Genomic DNA, 14,433 nt, shown 5'->3' with positions numbered 1-14,433 from the left:
GCAAGCAATAAACCTACATTCAACATACGTACCATGGTGGCATGGTGTTCTGATGCATTTTCGATCCCAGCCGCGGTAATCGCTATTTGACAAATGCTAAACGGGAGGTCAAAACGTCCCCAAAAATAATATCTACTGTATACGACTTGGGATAAGTACCCCCCCCCCCCCTCACCCCACTTTTTTCCCCTATTTTCAGTGTATATGCATGCTCAAGAACAAAGCATTTACGAAACGTTTGCCAATTCTCTTCTAGTAATCTCATATGCCATATTTTGCAGTTAGTGCTAAAAGCTTTGAATTTCAGTCAATTAGGCAAAAAAAAAAAAAAAGACGTAGTAAAGAGCTATTTGAACTTGTGGTTTCGGTTTTCACGCCGCCACCTCAAAATGAGCCCTATGCCGCCGCCTGTCGAAACCGCCTTGGCGCACACCTCTAGGCAGGCCGCTTCAATCGAGCTCCTGAAGAATTTGCAGCTTTTTTTTAAGCGAGAGTGTATGGTGCGGCCCCTTCCTTTCCAATAGGCTAAAATAACACCGTGATCTACCGCATTTCACCACACAAATAGGCCTAATGCACAATTGACTCGCCGACTTAGCTCCCACAGCCACAAGCGAGAATGGCTACTGAATTGGCTTGTCTCGATCTCGAAGTATTGCCATGGTTGTGAGACTACCTTTGCCATGAGAAAGTCTATGCTGTGTTTAGAGTTTGTGCCGTTTAACAGTAGGTGACCAATAAGCTCTGTTTCGATTAACCTATGAATTTTACTACACGACACATAGAAATACAGCCAGGTGAGCCCGTTTAGTTCAGTTAATGAGGTATTTTCATTTAAGCGAGTTTCGTTTATTGGGAGCCCTCTGTACTTAGAAATGTGTTTGTGTACAGTGTGTTCCAGTTATTTACTTGCGGTAGATAACAATGAAATTGGCCTGTCATTAAAAATTATTTGCTCATTACTGGACTTGAAAACTGGGATGATGTTAGTGGTTTTTCTTATGCAACGAATGGTAGACGTCTCAAGTGACTTCTTGAAGATGATTGTTAAGTAGCGGGCATTCCACTCAGATTAATGTTTAAGAAAAATATTAGGAAGTTCATCAAGACTACTGCTTTTGGTTTTATTAACATTCAACAAAAGGTTATGTACACCTTCATATGTGTTAACAATGTCAGGGAGTGCTGGGAGGCAGAGAGGGCTAACAGGTGGAGAACAGTCTACACATTTGGCGCCAGTGTAGTGTACACGTATCCTGAAGGAGTGCGGCCACTAGCGTGGGTTCGGTCTGTCTTAGCGAGCTGCAGGGCCGCGTTAACCGTCGCCGAGCGCAACGTGGCAAGAACACGGTACTGCTGTTAACTGGTCGTAACACTTTATTGCCTGCAATAGGGTGGCTAGATTGGGGAGGTTTGATGAGCGCAGTGTTTTTTTGCTTTCCGGAGAAGGCCCTTCGGCGCGAAGATCAAGAACACCATGAAAGGAATTGACGACGGTGCATTCCAAATGCTTGCTGCGAAGAGTCCCCCGATGGTCGCTGAGGTGATTCAGCTGTGCCAAAGCTATGATGAGCTGCGTAGGCAGTGCGCTTCCACACGTTGCGCTGCTCAAGGCACCGCAGACCTCTCATCCCTCAACTATCACTATGATACCGCTGGCCACTCTGTATTGATGCCACTCATAAAGCAATTCATACGCGAGCAGGTCGCCTGGCAGCTACCTATAATCACAAGAACTACCGAGCTGATGGCACCCTTGTCGCCTTCGCTTCGCCAGGTCATCGAATCGCAAGTTGCCGAAGCATTGTGGCCAGCTCAGGCTCCACCATCTGTTACCGCACCACTAATGTATGCAGCCGTTGTTGCTCAGTCACGTGTGCCATCGTCTCCGGCTATCAACGGAGCAACTTGCCACGTTCATTCGTCAACGCCACCTGCCCACCCCTTGACTGTCCTGTCTCCGGCTGTATAGGAAACAGCTCTGAATATTTATATGATGCCGTCGCCTGCACAACTATTTACAGTACTTTATTCAGCGAACAGTGCCCCTACCGTCAGCCATTGGCGCACTCCAGATAATCGGCCAATATGTTCATGTGGCATTCCATGCCACATAGCTCGTCACTGCCGCCGTCGCAGCTTTCTTTCTCATGACATTGCAGGGGCCTCACATTACATGCCCACTCAGCCGCGACATCTCGTTCCTGCCGATCCACCTCTAGACGTACGTCCCAGTCACCGACCATCTGGTTCAAGCCGTTCGCCTTCTGCTCGTCATCGATCTATTTCTTCGATGTTACGTCGCAACAGTCCATCGCGAGGGGAAAACTGACAGGCGCAGTTCCAGAGGCAAGAACTGTGTTGGCAGAGAAAATTTCAAGACCTAACTGCTGTCCCCTGAACGAAATCGAACTCTATATTGATGGCATTAAGGTGCACGGACTTGACACTGAAGCTGTCGTATCTGTAATTAGCGAGAAACTGTGCCGAAACTTGAAGAAAGTGACCACTCAACTTACCGACCTATCTTTGCAGACAGCTACGTCCCACCATGTTCAGCCTTCAGCTTTGTGCACTGCACAAGTCGTCATTCAAGGTGCGATGTATGTTGTCGCGTTTGTTGTTTTATTCCGTTCTTCGCATGACGTTATCTTTGGGTGGGACTTTTTTTCGTCAAATTCCGCTTTGGTCGACTGTGCTTGTTTCAAACTCGCGTTATCTGTGCCGTCCTAGGACCCCGACGATGGTGCTTTGTGTAGATTGTTTGCTGCTTCTGACGTTGACATTGCACCTTTCTCAGCTGTTGTTGTCCCGGTGTCGTATGCCTCTCCTCCGAAATTGCCTGTGTTGTTTACGCCATTGGTCACATCTGCGCGTCATCGAAATTTCATGCTTTCCGTTTGCCGTCGTCATTTTTCGCAACAGCCACGCTGCCATCTATGTGTGCAATCTTTTGGACAGCTCGTCATCCCTATTACGCGGAGAATGCCTGGGAAGCTACGAACCTTACGAGTGCATTCTTCCAGCTACTATACCCGGTTTTACGGTTTCGCTCCCAATTTGTGCTGTCACTCCTACCAACACGCCTAATGATGTTCTAGACGTCTTCTCGGATGCCATCGACTCTGAGCTCGCACCAACTCAGTGCCAAGAGATTATAAATCTTCTACTCCGTTTTCACTCTTTATTTGATCGTGACCAGTCAGGCTTAGGCCGAATCTGCGGTCGTTCACCGTATTGACACCGGTCAACAAGCCCCGCTAAGACAGCGTTCGTACCGTCTGTCATCGACTGCTGTCATCTGCTGAGCGCCGTGCCATCGACGAACAAGTGGACGACAAGTTGATACGTGGCATCATCGAGCCCTCCATCAGTCTCTGGGCTTCACTGGTTGTTCTTGTCAAGAAAAAAGACGGATCCATCCATTTCTGCGTTGACCACCGCCGACTCAACAAGATAACGCGCAAAGTTGTATACCCTCTGCCTCGCATCGATGATGCTTTGGACTGCCTACAAGGAGCAGGCTAATGGCAGAGGGTGGCCGCTCGAAGACAGCCTTTGTGGACTATATGAATTCATTGTTATGCCCTTTGGCCTCTGCAATGTGCCTGCCACTTTCGAAAGGACGATATACCATCCTGCGAGGTTTGAAATGGAAAATGTGCCTCTCTTATTTGGACGATATTGTGGTATTTTCAAGCGACTTTGCGACCCGCCTCAGCCGCCTCGAGCAAGTTCTTACGTGCCTTTCCACGGCGGGATTTCAACTTAACTTGAAGAAATGCCACTTCGGCGCTCGCAAGGTTGTAATCCTCGGCCATGTGGTTTCTAAGGACGGCATTCTTCTGGACCCTACAAAACTTAATGCAGTCGCGGCGTTCCCAAAACCAACCACTATCAAAGAGCTCTGAAGCTTCATAGGCCTATGTTTGTACTTCTGGCACTACATCCACAATTTCGCCTCCATTAGCGCCCCCTTGACCAATCTTCTTGCCGGAAGTTCTGATTTGTCAGCGTGGTCGCAGGCGTGTGATGATGCATATAAAGAACTCTGACGGCTCCTCACTACGCCTCCCATACTCCGACATTTCGATCCGTCTGCTCCAACGGAGCTTCATATGGACGCTAGTAGTGTCGGGCTAGGGACCATACTTGCCCAACGTCAGGATGGCTTTGATGAGTACGTCGTTGCCTATGCCAGCCGCACCCTCACTAAAGTTGAGAAGAATTACAGTGTCACTGAAAAGGAGTATCTTGCCATTATTTGGGCAATCAGAAAATTTCGGCCTTATTTATACGGACGTCCATTTGATATTGTGACAGACCACCATGCGCTTCGCTGGTTATCTTCACTAAAAGATCCTAATGGTCGGCTCACTCGTTCGGCATTGCGGTTACAGGAATTCAATATCCGTGTTATCTACCGTTCTAGCCGGAAGTATTCTGATGCCCTGTCACGCTCGCCGTTGGCTTCAGAGCCTGTCTGCTCGCCTATTTCTACCAGTGCTGCCTTGGCCATCAGGATTTTGAACATGCCTTCCGAGCAACGCAAAGACTCTTAGATTTCTTCCCTTTTGGGCTTTCTCACAAACTGGACGTCCGCTCCAGTTTCCAGGACCCTTCGCACAACACTTTGCTATTCGGGATAGCGTGCTTTACCGCCGAAACTACAGCTCGATCGGCCGTAAGTGGTTGCTCGTCATTCTATGACATCTCAGCTTGACATCTGCGTCATGTTCCATAATAATCTGCCATGTGGCCACGCCGGTGTGTCAAAAACATACACTCGCTCGTAACTGCGGTACTACTGGCGCGGTATGTACTGTTTCGTTCTCCGTTACGCAAGGTCTTGCCTTACGTGCCAGCGACGCAAGATGCCCACTCAACATGCCACAGGTCCCTCGCAGCCATTGCCATGTCCAACACGAGCTATCGATCGTGTCAAAATCAACCTTTATAGTTCACTTCCCTATACGTCGAGTAGCAACCGCTGGGCCATTGTTGCTATCGACCACCTAACGTGGTATGCTGAAACAGCTGCCTTACCTTCTGCTACCACAAAAGACGTTGCATGTTTTATACTGCAAAACCTAGTTTTAAGGCATGGAGCGCCTCGGGAGTTATTAAAGAGGTACTGATACAAAAACTTTGGCCTCGCGTTTTTCTGCTGCAATGCGTTGCTGGGAGCCTGTTAGTCATGACACGACACATCGTTTGCTGAAGCACGCAACAGATAATTAATTACAGGCCCATCATTATCAATCAGTTTCGGTTTGAGAGAGTTCTAAGAAACTGGGTGCAACAGTCGCCACCTAGTGTGTGCAGCTCTTGACCGTGTCAGCACAAAGAACTTTGACGCACTTTCGCACGGTCCACATCAAGAATTACTTTTCAATAGGAAACAGGACTGGAATGTCTCCAAACACAAAACTCTTTAAGCATGCGCCACTGCCACGCAATCGCAACCAGCCGCCGAGAAATATAAACTTCGGGAACTAATGCGGCGAAAGAAAAATGGCGGCTATGACGTCATCATAACTTGTTTTGTTGACCGCAGCGTGGTGACGCGAGGGAAGTAGGGGTTCACCTCGGGGTCACCTCCGAGAGTGTCTATAGCGCTATGGAGTCGGTCGCTCACGCAAACTTCAAAATTAATTTAAAGTACCTTCCAAGCTATATTCGCTGTTAATATCTCGAAGATGCGAATGTTCACAAGAATCGACCCTGCAGGCTATCTCGGTCCCGAAATTTTGTGTCAGTACCCCTTTAAGCGACTGCTGCCGCGTTTTTCTCTCCGATGCCATCAAAGCGTTGTTGAGCGAGTGTTGAATCATACATTGCACTACCACAAGCTATCACCCGCAAGCTTATATATATGCTGGCTATTAACGCTTCATCCGAGCAGTCAAATGGCTGCCTTTTGTGGCATCTGCCTACAACACTGCAACTCAAAGTACCACTGTATTTTCGCCTTTCTTCCTTCTTTATGGACGCGAACCATAATCAACAATGGATATCATTCTTCCTTATCGACAGGACCCTTCAGAGTTGACAACCGTTTCACGAGCAGCAGCACACGCTGAAGAATGTTGGAAGCTTGCTCGTGCGTTCACGTCACACGACCAGACGTGCCAAAAACATCGCCACGACACGTTAACCACGTCTGTGAGCTTTGCTCATAACTCGTTGGTGTGGCTATGGATTCCTTCTACTCCTCCGGGACTCTCCCACAAGCTTTCGTCCAGGTACCATGGTCCCTATTGAGTTATCGACAAAAATTCCCTGTCAACTAACTTGTCGAGCCGCTGGACACATCTCCGGACAAGCGCCGTGGGGGACAAGAAATCGTACACGTCTCTCTGCTCAAGCTGTACCATGACCCTTCTGTGCACACCTGTCCTTAGGTCGCCAGGATGGTTCCCTCGTCGCCCGGGGGTGATTGTAACGGGAGCAGTGGACATGGAGCTCGAGTAGAAAAAGAAGAAGACGTGCTGTGATCGCAGGCTGGCATTCAATTATCCCTTGTGCTAAATAAATCTCTCGTTCGCCGAGCCAACTTCTGCTTGTTCAACACCCCGTTTCATGTGTATTATAAGCTAATTAAAATATGCACTGGTGCCCTCACGTTGCTAAAAATTTGTATTTTCAAGCTCTTAGGTCAATATATTAAATGCCGCTAGCTGCTCCAAAGCAAGGTTTTCCAGCTCCAAAATAGAAATTTGGCTGCTCCAAAAACTGCTTCCAGTTTAGTTTCAGCCATCTCACCCCTGAATATACAAGCAACCAAGACGGGGCATGTTCCGCATTGTCGAAATGTTATGGTGGCAAATGGGGCAGGGCCAGATTATCCAGGGTTCAAAAGGTTCAAATAAACCGGGCCCTTCGATTTCAGCCCCTCCCCCCCCCCCCCCCCCCCCCCACGGGCCAGAAAAATGGCCAACTTCGTTGTTTTGTTCTAAAAAGTTTAACCCTCCTGCTGGATTCCCCTGATAGAAACAAATTATCTTTTGTTTTATTTATTTATTTAGGAATACTGCAGAGTCGCTTGATTCCAAGCAGGAGTAGACAAAGAAAAAAAAAGTTCATCAAAAGAACACATCAACAAATAATTATCAACCAAAGCTTGAAATCAACGCATGAAACACTGCAATTCAAAGAATACAGCGATGCATGTTGACTCCAAGCATGAGTGGACAAAAAAGAAAAAGTACATCAACAGAACACATCAATGAATGATTAGCAACCGAAACATTAATCACCGCATGAAACTGCTATTCAAAGAACAAAGCGATGCGAGGACAACTTTACCCAAGCTTTTTTCTCAAGTGTGTAATAAACACTTCTACACTGGGGCTATCTACAACTTTTTTCAGTAGTTTGTTCCAGGTGCTTATGGTTCTCGGGAAAAAGGAATATTTGAATGCATCGTTCCAAGAGCTGTATTCCTGTATCATTTTGCCATTATCAAAACGTGCACTTGTGCGCAGTGTGTAATGTATTCCTGATTGTTAATTTGTATTACATTGTTATATAATAAATACAAGTATTTTAATCTATTTTTGGCATGTCTCGTTTTAATCGTATCAAGGCCAATATAATTCAGCATTTCTGTCACACTATCGGTACGTTTGTATTTGTTGCAGATGAATCTGACCACAGACCTTTGAGCTCTCTCTAGTTTATCAACAGTTTTCTATCTGTAAGGGTCCCATATACATTAGGCATACTCCAGACATGGCCGAACTAGCGCTTTATATACTGCTAGTTTAACGCTCATAGGAGCTTTGGAAAGCTTGCGCTGAATAAACCAGAGGGATTTAAAAGCCTTGGTACAGATTGTGTTGATATGAAGATTCCAAGACAGATTTTCCGTGATAGTAACCCCAAGATATTTAACAGCCGGTGTTGCCTTAAGTGTAATACTATCTATACAATAAGAATGGTTTAGAACGGTTTTGTTCCTGCATATACGGAGAACTAAGCATTTGTCAGCATTTAGGAACGAATTTCATTTTTCACACCAGCCTGAAATTTCAGTGAGAGCTTTGTTGAGTGAGATTTGGTCAGCTGGAGATTTAACCGTCTGTAACAGTCGTCTGCAAAAAGCTTTATCTTTACATCACTTGGTATTATCCTTACAATATCATTTATGTAAATGAGGAATAAAATCGGGCCCAGAACTGACTCTTGTGGTACCCTTGATGTTACCTATAGGGTCCCCGAGCAGTACTTATCAACCTGGACGTACTGATACCTATCTTGCAAATAAGCCCGAATAAAATCAGTTTACTACTTATTCCAAATGCATATAGTTTATGTAATAAGTTATTATGGGGCACTTTATCGAACGCCTTTGCGTAGTCCAAAAATACGGCATCTATCTGATCTTTGTTGTTTATCGCGAGTGAAAAGTCATGGCATACACTAATCAACTGTGTCACTGTTGACGAACCACGCCGAAACCCATGCTGGGCGTCTAATAGCGAACAATTTTCTTCTAAAAATGTGGTCAAATGTCGGCAGATTATGTGTTCGAGCATTTTGCAGCTTGTTGTGGTCAAAGATATTGGGCGGTAATTAGACACACGCAAGCGATCAGATGACTTGTGTATGGGAATGATGCGGGCACCCTTCCAATCTAACGGGAGCGAGCACTGTGCTAGGGACGCGTTATAAATGGTCAACAAGTGATGCGAGATTCACTCTGCATATCGCCGCAAGAAGACTGTAGGGATGTTATCGGGACCACCAGCTTTTTTAGCATCGAGCTCAAGAAGCAAGTTAAAAATACTTCCCCGGTGGACAACGCGATCCTGCATAGAAGAAATGAAGCCTTCAGGCTCAGTAACAGCATTATTATCTTTCGAGGTATACACAGAGTAGAAATATCGGTTAAACTCATCAGCTACCATTTTAGCCTCCGAGACTGGAGTACCGTTGACCATTAAAGAGATACCACTGGTTTTGCTTTCGCCCAAATACCTCCAAAATTTTCCCGGTGCCTCCTTGAGGAAATTGCCTAGAGTGGAGGCAAAAAAAGTGTCCTTAGCTTTTTAAACCTCAGTTTTCAACGCTGCGCTTAGTGTGTTGACAGTAGAGCCCTATGGCCGGACTGCGCGTCTCATTCTTTTAAGCTTTCTTTTCATGTGGATTATCTGCCTCCTAACCCAGGGGTTCTGCTTCTTATTGTTAATCTTGTCAGGAACAAACATGGCAATAGCATGCAGACAAATTTGTTTGAATTCGCACCACAACACATTCACACTTTCATCAACATTAAAATCAACCAAACTCATTTCTAAATAGTCTAGAATACTCTCATCATCTGCCGTGTTGAAGTCTTTCACAGTAATCACTCCCTTACTTCTGCTGTAACGCTTCTGAAAGAAGAAGGTACCAAATACCAACTTATGGTCAGAGAGTCCGTTCATGACAGTGACAGAGTCGCATTAGATAGTGGAACTTGTAAACAGTAAATCAAGAATATGTGTAGTGGTAGCAGTGATTCTGGTAGGGGCAGAAACAATCTGAGCGAGAACACACGAAAAAGCAAGGTTAATGAGTATCTCGGAGTGCCTAACGTTTGTGCCCGCCGGGCTCATGTTTGACCAATCCATTTGGTGTAAATTAAAATCCCCAGCTAATATAAATTTTTTGTTCTCGCCTCGCAAACGCTGTACATAATCATGGAGTCGTTCTAGAAACCAAATATGTGCTGTAGGTGAACGGTATACAACACCGATAACAATAGAATTACCGTAGAAATTTATTTTACAAAAGATGCTTTCATGTTATGGAATAGCCAGCAAAGTGGTCACATTTATGCTCTCCTTAATGACAATTGCTACTCCACCCCCTCGGGTTTGCCTGTCACACCTGAGTATTTTGTACGATGTTAGAACGATTTCGTCATCAATCACTACAGCATGCAACCAGGTCTCCGCCAGCAACGTAACGAGTGGGCCGAGTTCATAAAGCAGTGCTTCAAGTTCAGCTGTTTTATTCATAACACTTTGCACATTTAACGAGAGTAGCCGTAAATGACACGTGTCGTTTCCCTGTCATTTGGATGTGCTATTTGCGTTCTTTTGTTGCGCCGTTTGTAGCCTCGTTTGTCACGTGTGCAGTCTCTTTGTATTCATTCGCCTCCCTTTTGCCGTCGTTCGGGTGACCAATCGATCATTGCATGACACATCCGGATTTTCATTATCTTGTGTAACGCCACCGTCTGTACCCATTCCGGGGTCACCAAGCTTGCGTCTTTCGTTCATGTCTTCATCTCATATGTAGGTCTCTTGATTGATAACTAGCTTATCATACTTCAGATACACTTTATCCTCAGGCGTGCGACTATCTTTAACCACAGCTGCTTTCTTATTTTCTGAATTCTGTGTGAATAGTCCTCGGACAACGAGTACTTGGAGTTCTTTAGTTTCCTCGCATTTTTTAGCAGCTGCGTTCTTTCATTGAAATCGAAAAAGCGCATTATCACTGATCGCAATTTATTTGCTATCCTTTTGCCTAGGCGGTGAATGCGTTCAAGGCTGCTTACTTGAATTCCTAGTCTACTTTCAAATATGTCTCTCAGAACAGCCTCCTTGAGCGAATCCACCATTTCAGTTTCACACTCATCTATTCCATAAATAATCAAATTATTGCGTCGACTTCTATTTTCTAGATCATCAATATTTTTCAGGAGAAATTCAGTCTTTTCATGCAACCTTGAAACAAGGTGCTCACACTCTTCTACCCTTTACACAGTCTCTGAGCATGACAGCAGTTTCTGTTCAGTTGAGGCCAATCTTTTGTTAGTTTCAGTAACGTGACATTCTAAGCTTTTTTGCATAGACTTAAGCTCACTTGTGGTCTCCTTTTGATTATCTAGGATAGCGGCCAGTTGCTCAGAAACTGTAGGGCCAGGGTTCGTTTCAATATCCCCATTTAACAAAAGAACAATTAGGTACAAAGACTTGAAACAACTCGCAACGCATTCACATAACACCCTTGGGCAGGGGACCACAATCTGACACAAGGAATCTCTCTTGAGGCCATGACTAGTAGTTTTTCTACTAACCTGCGCAAAAAAGGCGAGCCAGGTTAGCCGCGTCTGCATCCTTAGGTTGATCCCCTGCCCACTCTATTTCAGTAATCAATATACATGCTTCTAAGAACTTGTTCATTGCATAACGTGCATATTCTTGAAATCAGCTCACAGTTCTGCAGTCTATGGTAAAAACCTTTTACTTGCCCAAGACCCTGCATCGTGTCGAGAGAAGCAGCTAATCCAGCAGATAGACACATAGAACACCCTGACGAAGATTTTAGCTCCTACGTTCCAGCATGTGAAGGTGCATAGAAAGCATTTCCTGTTTGAAATATCATTTATAGCCCTTGATATTTAATTTACCTAAAATTTTATATTTTAATTTTAAACCATCTGTATTACTTCTTGTGATCAGTAGGCATATACAATGTGCATATAGCATAATATCGAAATGCTGTTTTAGAAGAGCTTAAATGTGTGTTGTAGTTAGACTATTGATAACGTATTCCCTGTAAGTACATGTGAACAGTTTCTGAAAAAGGCCCACCTGTCAACTTCGGCAGTGCTCACGTGCAGGTAACCAAAGCGTGCGCTACCGAATCAGTGAAGCTGGAGCAGATAGAGGAAGCTAGTTTTTGCAAAGGCTCTTCCTGATTTTAGAGAGACGATGTCCTCTCTTGAAATAAGGGTAAACAATTCTATAGTTTAAGAGAAATGGAAGAATCACACACGGTGTTTCAACTGCACTTCTAATTGTCATACGCATTCTTTCTTTTCATCTTAACTTCTCGCACAGTTTAGTCTTCTTTCAGTATGATCCAGTGAACCAGACAAATCCTAATGCTGGCCATGTGTCGTCGTCTCCTAATATAGATAATTATTACAATGACAATCTCTCCACTTGCTCCGCTAGAAAGAAAATGCTCAGGTGATATTGAGCCCTCCGAAGAGGCTTGGAGTAAATATTTCTTGTGTTCTTTCCAGCTAAATCTAAAAAGTGTCAAGTATCAAGCATCATAGAGTTTCCTATATATCCACTAAAGGGAACTCTGACGCTAGTGTCTATGGGAGCTGCAAAGCATGACGCTTCAGCGAGCATTGGAATGATTGGTAGTGCACGGATTTGTATAATCTTTGTACTTCTGGCTCTGTGCATGTTCGTGTGGCTTGAAGCTGTTCTGTGACAAAACAAAAATCAGCAAATGTTCAGCCGTTGCTCTTCACCACCTTAGTCATTTAGGTTTATCATTTGAAATTGGGTCACAGAGTTCAAACGAGTTTATTCTTTCCTTCAGAACAAAATCCAAACGCCGCAATAAATAAAGCTACAAGTGCAATTCGCCACCCGCAAGTATGAAGACTAGGCAAACCCATGTCATACCCATGATTCCATGGTCCTTGAAGGATCACAGCGCCAGGGTCCCCTCTAGTTAATTTTAGGAAACCCTATGTCAAGCAAGTACGGATGACGATGTGGGAAGAAAAGGGGATGGGGGGGGGCCCTCATTTTTTTAACTGGGCCCTCCACACTGTTAATCCAGCCCTGCAAATGGCTTGTAATAAGTTTCTGCGTGTACCAAATGATTACAATAAAAAAATCAATATTCATGATGTAAATTTGTCTGACTTGTATGGTTTCTTTTTAGCTTAAGCTCTTTGTCTATGATTGTTTGTCTTTATACAATTATACACTTAAAATGTCACTAATGCAATACCGTAGTAGTGATCAAGTGTTGTGTTCGTGAATCACGCTGATGTGAACAGGATGTATACTCACTCAAAACTGCTGTCTTCAATTGCACAGGGCTGAAAAACTCCCTCAAGCCATTCTTAAATGGCTTTTCCCTTTGCCTTCTATCACATAAGCTGTGGTAAATCAATAAAATAAAAATAAAATATACCAACTGGTGTTGTTACAAGTTACTTTGACTGTAGGGAACTTGTTCAAGTTTAATATATGTGGTATGCGTGTTTGCCTTGCAAGAATAAGTTCGTGGCCATTGCAACAGTCTTTTTTTTGTTGTTGTTATTTGTTCTTACATTTACTTGATTTGGCAACCAGGGTCGCCATGTTGAGAAGAGAAAAAGTGGCCAAGAAGTATGAAAAACAAGCCAAAAAGTAGCCACATGTGTGTGAAAACAATTGCAGTTCTCATTTACAAAACTGAATGCAAGAGCCTGTTAGTGGAAATATAAAAAAGTACAGCAAAAAACTCTTTAGTATTACAACTGTTAAGATTGAAGCATAATTGTCGACCTTAGTGGTTATTTCATGCAGAAAGATAATCTTTCTTATGTTCTTGCAGAAATAATACTCTCACGATTGTTTCTTGCGAGGTTACAAAGTCTGAGTAGCTTATTTTTCTTTGTACAGTTCGTACCTAATTCTAAGAAATAACTCCTACACTTCGTCAGATATTTGATTTCTGATGTCAATTAGAGCTGAGTGTCCTGGATGTAAACTACTTTTGACTTGTTTTGTTCACCGCTTTCAGCATTAGGTGGTCCGCAAAAGTGGTCCCCATGCAAGTTTTTCCTAGCCCAGTATCCAATAATCCTTTCTTTTGTGCAGTGTAAGCCCCAAATTCAATTTTTCAACACGCTTTTTTTGCGAAGTTTTGGCACAGTATTCTCAATACCCATATGCTGCCAAATGGAATTTTCAGGAGCGTCCTTTCGAAGATGGCGAGTCTCCCCTGTATGGCTGTGCTAGCTTCAGTGTTAACGTGTCAGCAAGGAGTGAACACTATGACTTTGCATGCTTTTTGTATTAGTGAAAAAACCGGGCCCTCTGTGACGGGATAAATTTTATTAAATGCAAAGCAGCTCTGTGACTAGCCTGTGTAAAGCTGTCCCTCCATCCGCACCGGGCTCCCCTGGCCGCAGGTGTTGGAGCGATGCCAAGTAGGACATGTCTTCCCTTGCAGTGCACACGTGTTGACATCACTCTCTCCTTAGCCTGTCGCCGCTCGCAACGTTCGAGCGCACATCGAGTGAACAGTCTTTCTGCGATGGAACTTACAGGAAACCCAACCCGCCTTTCATGTCTTTGCATTTCAAACAAACGTTCACTCGAGTAAACACTACATCAAGTTTCGCCAAATTTCCCCCAGCACCCGCGTCAACACCGTTTTAACTGGGTCAACGCCGTGCGCACCACTGCTGCTTCACATTCCATCAGGGTTTTCTTCGGGGAGATGCTCCATAATTTATTTTTTCGTTCTTGCGAGACGAGAAGTTTTTGTGAAAAGATGTTTGCACTTTCAATGATAGCCCACAGAGTGCACATATCAGCTTCGCGAGGTATTCTATAGCCACGTTGGTTAGTTAAATGTTATTGGCTCACATTTCAGTTGAAACTCCCATTGTTTTACTTGTACATAGCATTC

At 44.4% G+C, this 14,433-nt stretch overlaps 1 protein-coding gene across 4 annotated transcripts in view; it reads left to right on the top strand.

The window, feature by feature from the left end:
- The window catches only part of LOC119176574 (ribonuclease P protein subunit p40), a 73,813-nt gene that overhangs the window by 31,906 nt on the left and 27,474 nt on the right, over positions 1-14,433 (top strand). The window contains exon 7 of one of the 4 annotated variants that reach the window (XM_075877892.1): positions 12,340-12,661. The exons of 2 other annotated variants lie outside the window; for them this stretch is intronic. In XM_075877892.1, the coding sequence (XP_075734007.1) occupies positions 12,340-12,367 (28 nt within the window). In that variant the 3' untranslated portion in view covers positions 12,368-12,661. Of the gene's footprint in view, positions 1-6,036; positions 6,449-12,339; positions 12,662-14,433 lie in introns of those variants that run through there. One more of the 4 variants, XM_037427933.2, reaches the window with a different exon arrangement.

This window comes from Rhipicephalus microplus, chromosome X (assembly GCF_043290135.1).
Source record: "Rhipicephalus microplus isolate Deutch F79 chromosome X, USDA_Rmic, whole genome shotgun sequence".
Taxonomy (NCBI): domain Eukaryota; kingdom Metazoa; phylum Arthropoda; class Arachnida; order Ixodida; family Ixodidae; genus Rhipicephalus; species Rhipicephalus microplus.
Note: the sequence above shows the minus strand (reverse complement) of the source record. Positions and strands in the feature narration are given on the sequence as shown.